General features: G+C 40.5%; 1 protein-coding gene across 2 annotated transcripts in view; it reads right to left on the reverse strand.

Moving 5' to 3' along the window:
* LOC109890403 (atlastin-2) overlaps positions 1–5,988 on the reverse strand; it is a 30,332-nt gene extending 24,344 nt beyond the window's left edge. The window contains exon 1 of one of the 2 annotated variants that reach the window (XM_020482356.2): positions 5,828–5,988. In XM_020482356.2, coding sequence (XP_020337945.1) covers positions 5,828–5,900 — 73 coding nt within the window. In that variant the 5' untranslated portion in view covers positions 5,901–5,988. The remainder of the gene's footprint in view (positions 1–5,827) is intronic. The other variant, XM_031828212.1, reaches the window with a different exon arrangement.
* Between the last annotated feature and the right edge of the window lie 6,319 nt (positions 5,989–12,307).

The following is a 12,307-nucleotide window of genomic DNA, read 5'->3' on the forward strand; positions in this document are numbered from 1 at the left end:
CAAGCACATTGGTTTTGTTTGGAACAACGCCTGCAGCCCCACCCTCACGCAATTACCATTTCCGCAACCCAAAAAACATCTCATTATAAATATCGCAATTTGGGTCAGGTGGGCATAATTTGAAAGCTTGTTCTATTGCCAAGTTCTAAAATACAATCTTAGTTTTAGGCTTTCACGGGGCAGTTCAGAGAAACCGATCGTCATTTCAGTGCACATAGAAAGGAGTCATGCGCGCATTCAGTAGTGACAAGGGCAAGAAACAAAATAGCTATAGAGTTACATTATCTGAACATACTGCAATATTATCAAAACGATATGATGTATTATTTTTTGCACTAGTTGTCTGTATCTTCACCAAAACACCAGTATACGTCCTTGATAGCTTATTGCCTTCTTTTTAAATAGAGAACCAATTGGTTTCCAACACTTATTTCCATGACTGATTTTCTCATGGTTCCCTAGTCCCTCTGCAGCAGACATATTGTGATCAATAGCCTGTTTAGTACGTTGCAATAAAAATCACCGTATAGAATCTCAAAACATATCGTATCGGCACAAAAGTATCACGATGATATCGTGAGGTCCCTGGCAATTCCCAGCCCTAGCATTCAGATGTGTTCTGTGGCAAATGTTCCTTACAATAGACAAAGTGAAAAACAAGCTCACTGTTCAGAACCACCCAGGGTATGACGCCATGTCATCATGTAACTGTACATCAAACATAGCGATCATAAACACGGACACTGTATATGACAAGTCTCATGATACGGAAATGTGAAGTGCACATTTGGACTCTCGGGTGTTTGGCCGAAATGACATCAGTGGCATGTAGTATTATAGCCTAATCTTCAACATCTCATCTTTCAAAATACAGTTCTCTTAATTTTACAGAATTTCCCTCAGACAACAAAAGATTTGCAAAAGTCACCCAAATAGTAGGAGGGACGGGAACAACTTGTCTCGTGCGGTGCTGAAGTTCAGAACGGCAGTCAGTCAAAACCCACACAGTGCTTATGGTGAAAAAAAATGAAAAAAAAGATCAGTCTCCAAATATGCCATTTTCAACCCCTATGCGGGTACGAGTGTTAAGGGGTTAAGGGGGATTTGGAGAAGTCCAGGTGTTCTATTGGTCGGTGTAGATTAGGGACGTGCATCATTCCCCTTCAAGACCATTTGATATGCATCTAGATACATGGGCTCTGATACAGGAACGAGACGTTTTAATTTGAAATGATTCGGTGTGATTAGAGAAAAACCTAGTCGATGCACTAACACGTTGCGTAAACATTCATTTTCCAATCAAATGTATTTTTGTTATTATTATTTAATTGGCTGCTCATGAGCTGAATCTGTGTGTATAAATTATGTAGGTCTATGGTGTATGTGTGTATCGTGAATTATGTATGATTATAGTGTATGAACCATCTAGGCACCTGATCTGAGCCATAAAAGGAGATTAGGCATCTACCACCACACTACCACTGTCAGATTAGGGGGAGCAATTTAGTCCGTTTTTTTGTTGCTCCATTTTGGTTCTGAAATCACCCACTAATTAACTTCTCATTTTTGCAGATTAAGTGTTTGAGCTAGTAGTGTATGAATATTTATCATTTACAAAAAAAAGCTATGACATAGCCAATGAATATATAGCGCAACTTGGATTTCACCCCCTCTCAAAATCAAATTGTTTTGACCGTTTGGAAGTTTAGTGAGCTTACTTTCTCGCCCTGCTGCTTTGGCCATGCAGAGTGCCTCGCAAAGTGATTGCTGTCTAAGTTATGAAAAAAGGTCAAAGTTACCCTGTATATCTAAAAATGACTATATACACAGATTGCTTAATGCAAAACTACCAAAACTATTGCTGATGGTGAACCTGAACAATCAAAATAAAATTAAGCCCTGTTCAGCAGGTAGCCTATAGCCAGATGAGAGTTGTGTCTACGGTAGCTTACTACACAATGTTCAACAGAGCATAGAGAATTTACATAGGTTGTCACTAATAAAGCCAAATATCACCATTTTAGCATTAAATGCTGAAGATGTGCAAGATCAGGAACCGACCAACTACTGTACGTTGGTCAGCGTGCAAAACTGGGCACAGTTTGACTAGGCTACTGATCATCCCTGTGGTTGTTTGGCATGCAAAATTACTTTTAGATCAATGACTGTCAGCACAGTTACATGCTTAGTGCGATACTGAAGGAGAGGACCGATCAGTTATCACAAAATGGGGAGGACTTTTCGGAAGGTAGAAAAGTAATGAGCAATAGAAAGTGAATCGGTGAATTATAACATTCAAAAATCTATTTTCTGACAAATGCATGCTACATTTGGATCGGTTTTGGGACCGATCCAAATGTCTTAGCGTAAACATTTGAATCAGTGAATCGTGACAAACCTAGTGTAGAGCGGGACTGGTTTTGTGAGCTTTGGAAGCGTGCCTCAAGCACTTTATCCAAAGGGCATCAACACCAGAGAGAGTTGTCAAGGTGGGGAGAAAAAGTACAAGAGGGATACAGTGGTGGCAGTAAACTATAGGGTGCTGCGCAACTACTGAACAGCAGTCGTCGCCACAAATCGGAGAAATCCATAATCAAATACCATAAACATGAAGCAAGATATTGGGCAAGATGAGACCTATAACCCGTATTACATCTCAACATCAGAGAGAAAAAAAGAAAAAACGATCTAGGCTAGAGTTCAATGGCACTTCAGATGTGCTGGCATGACTCCCTGCCAACAGTCTAGAGGAATCAACCATTCTTAATATGTTAGCTATGATGTATTATTGGGACATCCCTACCCTAAACACTAATCTTACCCACTTTAAAAGTTAAACATCAATGGGGTAGGGACGTTAATCTGTTAATCCAAACGAAACCATGCCATAGGTCAAATGGAGCTAACCTAGGCCCTGAAATGTTGTTCACTTAGGCCAATGTTCTCTGGCTCACTCACCAGTGTAGGCCAAAGTTGCAGACACTGCTCTCGTTCAGTTTTCCATTTTCCCTACTAATTGGTTAAGGTTAGGATTATGAGAGGGGAAGCTGATCCTAGTCAATAAAATGCATTTAGAGCCCTTTTTCATCAGCCGATGTCACAAAGCACTGTACAGAAACCCAGCCTAAAACCCCAAACAGCAAGCAATGCAGATGTAAAAGCACGGTGGCTAGGAAAAACACCCTAAAAAGGCCGTTACATAGGAAGAAACCTAGAGAGGAACCAGGCTCTGAGGAGTGGCCAGTCCTCTTCTGGCTGTGCCGGGTGGAGAATATAACAGAACATGGCCAAGATGTTCAAATATTCATAGATGACCAGCAGGGTCAGATAATAATCATAGGTTGTGCAACAGGTCTGCACCTTAGGAATAAATGTCAGTTGGCTTTTCATAGCCGATCATTCCGAGTTAGAGAGAGCTGGGGCGGTAGAGAGAGAGTCCAAAACAGCAGGTCCAGGACAAGGTAGCACGTCAAGTCAACAGGTCAGGGTTACATAGCCGCAGGCAGAACAGTTGAAACTGGAGCAGTAGCATGACCAGGTGGACTGGGGACAGCAAGGAGTCATCAGGCCAGGTAGTCCTGAGGCATGGTCCTAAGGCTCAGGTCCACAGAGAAAGAGAGAGAACGCAAGCCATCCTAGAGCCAGAGATCTCTTCCGTCAGCAGTTGTCCACTGAGACAGCTGTGTCAGAGATACATGCCATGTTAGAATGATGACGGGACTCCCTTTTTAAGAGTCTGTGCCTTGCAGTGATGCAACTCGCACACCTGGAACTCGCCTCAGTCAAGTACAATTTATTGCTAGTCAGTAGACAGTCTAAGCACACAAATTAAAGCATACTCTGTCATTACTGCAGGGGAGGTATGTTGGTTGAGAGAGTAAGCTAGGCTAAATGCCTACACCAACTAAGCTAGCTAGCTCATAAAATGTTAGCCAATAGGTGCAAAAGCTTGGCCTAGGTCTTAAAGGTGGAAATGGGGAGAAAATTGGATAGGGAAAATTTTTATTGGACAGCCAGTCAGAAGACTGGAGCCTCAAGTTGCCTATAGAAACAGGAAATGGGCTCCAGCCCTATGGTCCATCCTAGCGCAAGCCTCGGACAAGGCTTAGCCTACTTCTTAGACAGAGGCAAAAGATCCCAATAATAGCTTTGCTATTGCCATCCTCTTAATCTCCCATGCTTGGATGGATGGTCAGACAGTTCTCTCCTTGTAAAGGAACATTTCTATTCCTAACAATTCCATGAAGTTTTAATTCCTACACCTCTGACCTTGGCTCATTTCAAGAAGACCAAATGAAGTCCAAATTAGCAGAAACAATTTAAAGGGATACTTCAGGATTTTGGCAATGAGGCCCTTAATCTACTTCCCCAGAGTCAGATGAACTTTTGGATAGCATATATATTTTAAAATATAAATATATGTTAGTTTGAAGGAAGTCGCTTTTACAATTACTAGCTAACATTATCACAATGACTGGAAGTCTATGGGTATCTGCTAGCCAACGCTAGTTAGCATTGGCTCACAAAACTTATTCTAACTTCTTCATACTGGACACAGATAAAAATGGTATCCACGAGTTCATCGGACTATGGGGAAGTATCCCTTTAAAACATGAGCTCGAGCCACCCCCCTCCTCCTCCTCCTCCTCCTCCTCCATTCAACCATGCAATCCCATGGTATGACTGGCTAGGTCAATGTTCGAAAACACACCATGTAGAATAGACCCTAGACTTGTGCAGCAAAGCAACAGGAACAGCTGCTGCAAGTAAACAAACTTGTTCTCTAAGGGCTTTAGTGGAAGCAGTGAAAGTGTAATGGCCTACTTCAATGCTTGTTTGTATGCAGTCAGTATTGAAACAGTTAATGATACAGTAGTTGGCAAGCTAAAGTATCACAAGTACGCACAGTATTCCAACATCGATGGTCAACTGGCTAGGCAAATTAGCTAGCTAATCCTCTTGAGAGGTTGCGTAAGAGAGAAGACCAGCAACTATAGCAGCCAACTAACGTCTAGCTGGCCAAATTAATTCCAAGTAGGCAAGACAGTAGACTAACTGCAGTAGACTAACGTTAGAGCATTAGGGTCCTTGGCCTCTTTACCTTCTAATAAACCTTTAACAGGTTAGCAAGCTATCCACCTAAATTAGCTAGCTAGCTACACAAAACTCTTATGCAACTCGTGTCATCCTGTACTTAGGCAGATCATTCATTTTAAACTAGGCAATAATACTAGCTAGCTAGCAGTCTCAACGTTTACAAGCTCACGATAGCTAACAGTAGTAGCTATCTAATAATGGCATTGACACCTGAATAGTACCGTTAGCTTTGACATAAGGTGGATCATGCCTTCACATACTGCACAGTACCAATGTTGGCTAATGGGTAGATCGCTAGATAACAAAACAATTAGATTAGCTGGATTTACTAAAACTAGCAAGTACGACAAAAAAAATGGTCAGCCAGCTAACATCAATTAGCTAGCTAGCATTACAAAAAGGAACACCCAGCTTATTATGTAGCGCTAACTTATTAACTGCTAGCTAGCTTTGACTTTGTTTGACCGAGACATTTTGGATATCATATTTAGTTTGACACAATCAAGACGTTAATGTTAATTCATTTTTTTCTTCCCAAAATGTAAAGGTGATGTTGAGTAGGAAACGAATAATGGGATGGGATGCTCTACACTGGAACTCGATAGCATTCCCTCGTCCATGACAACGTTAGCTCAGAATGAAAATAACAGGGATATTATCGTCAATCCCACAAAACAACCTAATTGTATTCATGTTTCCATATCATTTACTACCTAAGGACAAATAATACCTTCGCCGAAAATGCTGTTTTTGCAATTTTGCGGAGAGTGATTCCGATGCTGCAACCTGCTCTCCTCCGCCATCTTGACCCGTTGAAAATAATCAAATTCAGTTAACGTCAAAAAAAACAAACCCCCCACTTGCCTTTATCAAGTTCAAACGATGAGGTTTTCCGCGGGGTCCTAAATGAATGAATGGACTATGTAGAAGCATTGTTTGCTCTTTGATTGAAAGCCTCAACCTTCTGATTGACTTTAGTATTTTTTTTATTATGGTCTGATAATGGACATTGTTCTTGCCATATACACACACACACACACACACAAATGCCAAAACTAAATTGAAATATATTCAATTTATTAAATAACCTTTAATGAAAATCATGTTTTGATGTTCTATTTGATGTTTAGAGATCTAGGATGGTAATGAGTGATATTTGAGTTGCCCATGTGATCATGCATTTTTCAGTTGCGGTCCCAATTACTGAACTATGTAGACTGTATATTTTTTGTAAATGAGAGAACAAAGTAATGACAATTCCCCCCACACACAAAATATACAGACAGACTGTAGAACGTAAAATAAAAATATACAGAAATAATAAAACTCCATGTCATTTATCACCAACTCCGCAGGTGTACAAAAACTGAAAGAGAAATATGCTAACTATAATCCATAATTAGACATGGGCCGGTATTGTGAAGGTAGCGAGCCATCAATAATCTAGCGCATGTGAACCAATATAACAACCTAAAGCATCATATTTATATAACTAGGCTACATTCATTTTCATCCCCTTAACTGTGATACATAAAGCGAAGCAAGCAGGGGATTGTAATGTTATGTTTCACGCTTCACTGACTAGACACGTTAAAAAAGTCAATGATGTAAAGTTTGACTCAGTGGTCTTCCCATATTGATCCAAAATGTTCCTTTTTTTGTCACATTTAAATGGTTGATTAAAGGATTAAAACCTACAAAGTCAAGCGTGCATCTTCGTGGACCATTGTTAGTTTGTGGGACGAGCTAAATGGAGGATGCCATGTGATGCAAATAAGTGGTGTTAGGAAAAGTCCTTGCAAATGCATTGGCCATTTCACTATCAAAGCACTCAGACCTTTTAGATAGAAGCCAATGTGTACATTTACATGCACACTAATAATTCGATATTAAACTGATTATGGCAGAAAGCCAAGTATGGCATTAGTCATGTAAAAACCTTACTCTGCTCATCTTAATCGGCGTAAGGTCATAATCGAAGTAAGCATGCGCCGACTAAAAAAACGTAGTAATTCTGAGAAATATTTCGAATTATTAGGACATGTAATAAGACAGTTTAATCGACGTTCCAGCGGTGTATCTGATCTGCGCATGTGCACAACACTGTACGCGCGAGTGAAGTTAGTTCAGAAAAAGTGAAAGTATGCATCTTATAAATAGTTTTCACATTCAAACTTTAAATTAACACAGAATCAAATATTCTTAGTAAAAACTAATATGGTCACTGTGATTTCAGATGTGTCCATGTAAACAGGATTATTAGACAAGTCATTCTTCTTGCAAAGCATGTTTTAAACGAGCTATTATATTAACCTGACTATCCATCACAGTAATCGCACTATTGTGTACATGTAACCGTGCACGATGAGTATGATTGCCTCTTAGGGATCGGTCGAAATTTACCCAATTATTACCCAGAGGAAAATGGTGGAGGGTCGTGTTTTTTTTTTTTTCAATTTCACTCAGGGGAAGGGTTTAGTATTTTTTTGTATTTCATCCATGGGAGGGTAATGTAATTTGTTATCATTAAATGTCAGCATTTTGGAATTTAAGTATTGAATTTGACTATGTATAACTTTGGTGTACAACCCTCCCAGCTAGCAATGCGGAATCGGCCCATAAACGGGGCTGGAATGGATTGAATTGGCCCGGTGTCGGACTCGGGAATCAAAATTTATGTCTGCCCAGAATTGGCCCATGTACACTTGGCCATTTCCGTCTACCGGAATTCAGCCGACTTTGCCGGAATCTTACCAGAATCCCCCCCTGAAGCGGCCTGATGCAAATTTAAATACATCTATACAAAATTAACCGATTTAGTCATTTTAAATATTATGATTATACTTTTTATGCATACAAATTATACCCATCCACCAAAAAAAAAGGTTATGTCGGAGGAAACACTGTACACCTGGTGACCGCAGGCACAGGAGTTGCTACAGAGCAATGGGACGAGGACATCCCGGCTGGCCAAACCCTCCCCTAAATCGGACGACACTGGGTCAATTGTGTGTCGTCTCATGGGTCTCCTTGTTGTGGCCGGCACTGGTATCAAACTAGCATCTGTGGCAACGCAGTTTGCACTGCGATGCAGTGTCTTAGACCGCAGCGCCACTCAGGAGGCTTCGTCAACATTTGTTTTTAATGCTTATCAAATGCCTCTTAAAGAATTTAATTTAAATGTTAATCGTATTTTTTGATCACAGAAGCAATGAGAAAATATGGAAAAATAAATAACCAGTGTAATCATCTGCCAGAGAGGAACCCCAATCGGCCCGAGACCCAAGTAATACATTTGGGCCAGATAACTCACACGAATCCTGAGCTCAATCCCCACATCATAGCCATAAGTAATACTGCCTAAAACGGCCCACATGATGTAGGCCGAGTCTGACTCTCAGCCGAGTGCCTCGACTCTCATTCGGAATCGGCCCAGATCCACTGTGCTAGCTGAGCTGTTCTCTCCCACTCATTCTTTCTCTTGCTTTTTACCTTTCCATTGGCTGTTCAATCAGTCCCTCTTTGTGCTTGGCCTATCCAGCACATGGGCATGTAGAGTATCTGGCAAATAAAGTAGTGCTGGTAGTAATGATGTAGAGGTCTAGTTCGCAACAGAAATGCTGCATTCAAAACAACTGGGAACACTGAAATCGAATTTATGCACTTATTTCAGCATGAAACATTAAAAACATGCCATTCGAGCGGTTATTGTCTTGTTCTTCACTGTAATCAGAGGGCTAATATCAGTACTTTGCATGCCAGTCTCTCTTGGCTAAAAGTAAAGGAGAGACCGACTGCATCACTTTTTGTTTTAAAGTAAAACCGCTCCTACCGCTCCTTGAAAGCGGTAGCTCTACCCTTTAGCTCAGTGTGAATTTAGCCCGTAATCCATGGCTTCTGGTTGGGGTATGTACGTACAGTCACTGTGGGGACGCAGTTCTCAATGCACTTATTGATGAAGCCAGTGACTGATGTGGTGTACTCCTCAATGCCATCGGAAGAATCCCGGAACATATTCCAGTCTGTGATAGCAAAACAGTCCTGTAGTTTAACATCTGCTTCATCTGACCACTTTTTTATTGACAGAGTCACTGGTGCTTCCTGCTTTAATTTTTGCTTGTAAGCAGGAATCAGGAGGATATAATTATGGTCAGATTTGCCAAATGGAGGGCGAGGGAGTGTGTGGTGTAAAGTTGGTCTGGATGTTTTTCTCCTCTGGTTGCGCGTTTAACATGCTGATAGAAATGAGGTAAAACTGATTTAAGTTTCCCTGCATTAAAACATAGCGCTTGATGGTTTTTGCCATCAACTGACCTTCATGACTGACTGACCTTCATGTCTTAAAGTAATGATGGACTGTCATTTCTCTTTGCTTATTTGAGCTGTTCTTGCCAAATTATGGCCTTGGTGTTTTACCAAATAGGGATATCTTCTGTATACCACCCCTACCTTGTCACAACACAACTGAAGGAAATTATTTCTACAAATTAACTTTTAACAAGGCACACCTGTTAATTGAAATGCATTCCAGGTGACTACCTCATGAATCTGGTTGAGAGAATGTCAAGCATGTGCAAAGCTGTCATTTCATAGTATTGATGTCTTCACTATTATTCTACAATGTAGAAGATAGTAAAAAATTATTTGGCTATTTCTGACGGTGATGGATGTTGTGCTTATCTTGAAAATAGCCCATGTCAAGATGAATTACTTTGAAAAGCAGTGCTGCTGTTTAAATTTTTACCTAAAACAGATAAGTCCTCTCTTTTCAGCCATAAGCATTTGCTTTCAAAATGGAACGTTTTTTTTGCAAACAGACTGCAAACAGACAGCTGCAAACAACCATAGAAATGTAACACATAGATGGCAGTTCCCATTCAAGTCTTGACTGGCAGCCATTGCGAGTGTACCTTTGAGTTCAATAGTCCAATTGCCAGGGTTAGAAGATCTGAAGCCGTCTATGGATTGATTATATGTCTATATGTCTACAATGAAACAAATTCTATGTTTTGTTAGCATGCTGGCCAAATTGCAGCCTTTCTGACTGCCACTTGTAGACTCTATGCCAAGGCACATTGAAGCTGTTCTGGCAGCTTGTGGTGGCCAAACACCCTTTTTAAGACACTATGTGGGTGTTTATTTTATTTTGGCAGTTGCCTACATGTACTTGTGATAAAATTGTATCCACAGTAAGTTGGAAAAATTATGCTCTCTGTTGTATTTTGTATTTTGAACATTGACAGTGGGCTGCTATGGTTGGGCCCCCTTTAGGATTGGGCCCAGCCCCTGACTCACACAATTGATGTATTATGCAGTTTTTATTTTTATTGTTTCTTTATGAATCATTTACCCAATCAAGGCACGCCCCCCCCCAGTTACCATCGTGTGCCCCCTACCTCCTCTACTCCCCCCATCTGACGAACAGCAGAGCGGCAGCAGGCAGGAGCAGACTCCTGAATCCTCCTGTGCTTGGCGGTTGCAGTAAAAAATAAATAATATATATATATATATATAGTGAATATATATATGGTAGTGAATATATATACGGTAGTATATATATATATATATATATATATATATATATATATATATATATATATATTCACTACCGTTCAAAAAGTTTACCGTTAGAAATGTCCTTGTTTTTCAAAGAAAAGCACATTTTTTGGCTATTAAAATAACATCAAATTGATCAGAAATACAGTGTTAATGTTGTAGATGATTGTAGCTGGAAATGGCTGATTTTTAATGGAATATCTACATAGTCTTGCAGAGGCCCATTATCAGCAACCATCACTCCTGTGTTCCAATGGTACGTTGTGTTAGCTATTCCAAGTTTATCATTTTAAAATGCTAATTGATCATTAGAAAACCCTTTTGCAATTATGGAGTCAGGGTAGCCTAGTGGTTAGAGCGTTGGACTAGTAACCGGAAGTAACTGACTAGTAACTGCAAGTTCAAATCCCCGAGCTGACAAGGTACAAATCTGTCGTTCTGCCCCTGAACAGGCAGTTAACCCACTGTTCCTAGGCTGCCATTGAAAATAAGAATTTGTTCTTAACTTACTTGCCTAGTTAAATAAATAAAATATGTTAGCATAGCTGAAAACAGTTGTTCTGATTAAAGAAGCAATTAAACAGTCTTTCTTTAGACTATTTCAGTATTTGGAGCTTCAGCATTTGTGGGTTTGATTACAGGCTCAAAATGGCCAGAAACAAAGACCTTTCTTCTGAAACTCATCAGTCTATTCTTGTTCTGAGAAATGAAGGCTATGAAGGCCATGCGAGAAATTGTCAAGAAACTGAACATCTCGTACAACGCTGTGTCCTACTCCCTTCACAGAACAGCGCAAACGGTCTCTAACCAGAATAGAAAGAGGAATGGGAGACCCTGGTGCACAACTGAGCAAGAGGACAAGTACATTAGAGTGTCTAGTTTGAGAAACAGACGCCTCATAAATAGGTGCAGCTTCATTAAATAGGTCCCGTAAAACACCAGTCTCAACGTCAACAGTGAAGAGGCGACTCCGGGATGCTGGCCTTCTAGTCAGAGTTGCAAAGAAAAAGAATAAGATGACAAAAGAACACAAACAGAGGAAGATTGGAAAAAAGTGTTATGGACAGACGAATCTAAGTTTGAGGTGTTCGGATCACAAAGAAGAACATTCGTGAGAAGCAGAAAAAATTTAAATATTCTGGAAGAGTGCTTGACGCCATCTGTCAAGCATGGTGGAGGCAATGTGATGGTCTGGGGGTGCTTTGATGGTGGTAAAGTGGCCGATTTGTACAGGGTAAAAGGAATCTAGAAGAAGGAAGGCTGTCACTCTATTTTGAAACACCATGCCGTACCCTGTGGACACGGCTTAATTGGAGCCAATTTCCTCCTACAACAGGACAATGACCCAAAGCACAGCTCCAAACTATGCAAGAACTATTTATAGAAGAAGCAGTCAGCTGGTATTCTGTCTATAATGGAGTGGCCAGCACAGTCACCGGATCTCCCTATTGAGCTGTTGTGGGAGCAGCTTGACCATATGGTACGTAGGAAGTGCCCATCAAGCCAATCCAACTTGTGGGAGGTGCTTCAGGAAGCATGGGGTGAATCTCTTCAGATTACCTCAACAAATTGACAACTAGAATGCCAAAGGTCTGAAAGGCTGTAATTGCTGCAAATGGAGGATTCTTTGACGAGAGCAAAGTTTGAAGGACAC

The sequence above is a fragment of the Oncorhynchus kisutch genome, linkage group LG1 (assembly GCF_002021735.2).
Source record: "Oncorhynchus kisutch isolate 150728-3 linkage group LG1, Okis_V2, whole genome shotgun sequence".
In the NCBI taxonomy this organism is placed as follows: Eukaryota; Metazoa; Chordata; class Actinopteri; order Salmoniformes; family Salmonidae; genus Oncorhynchus; species Oncorhynchus kisutch.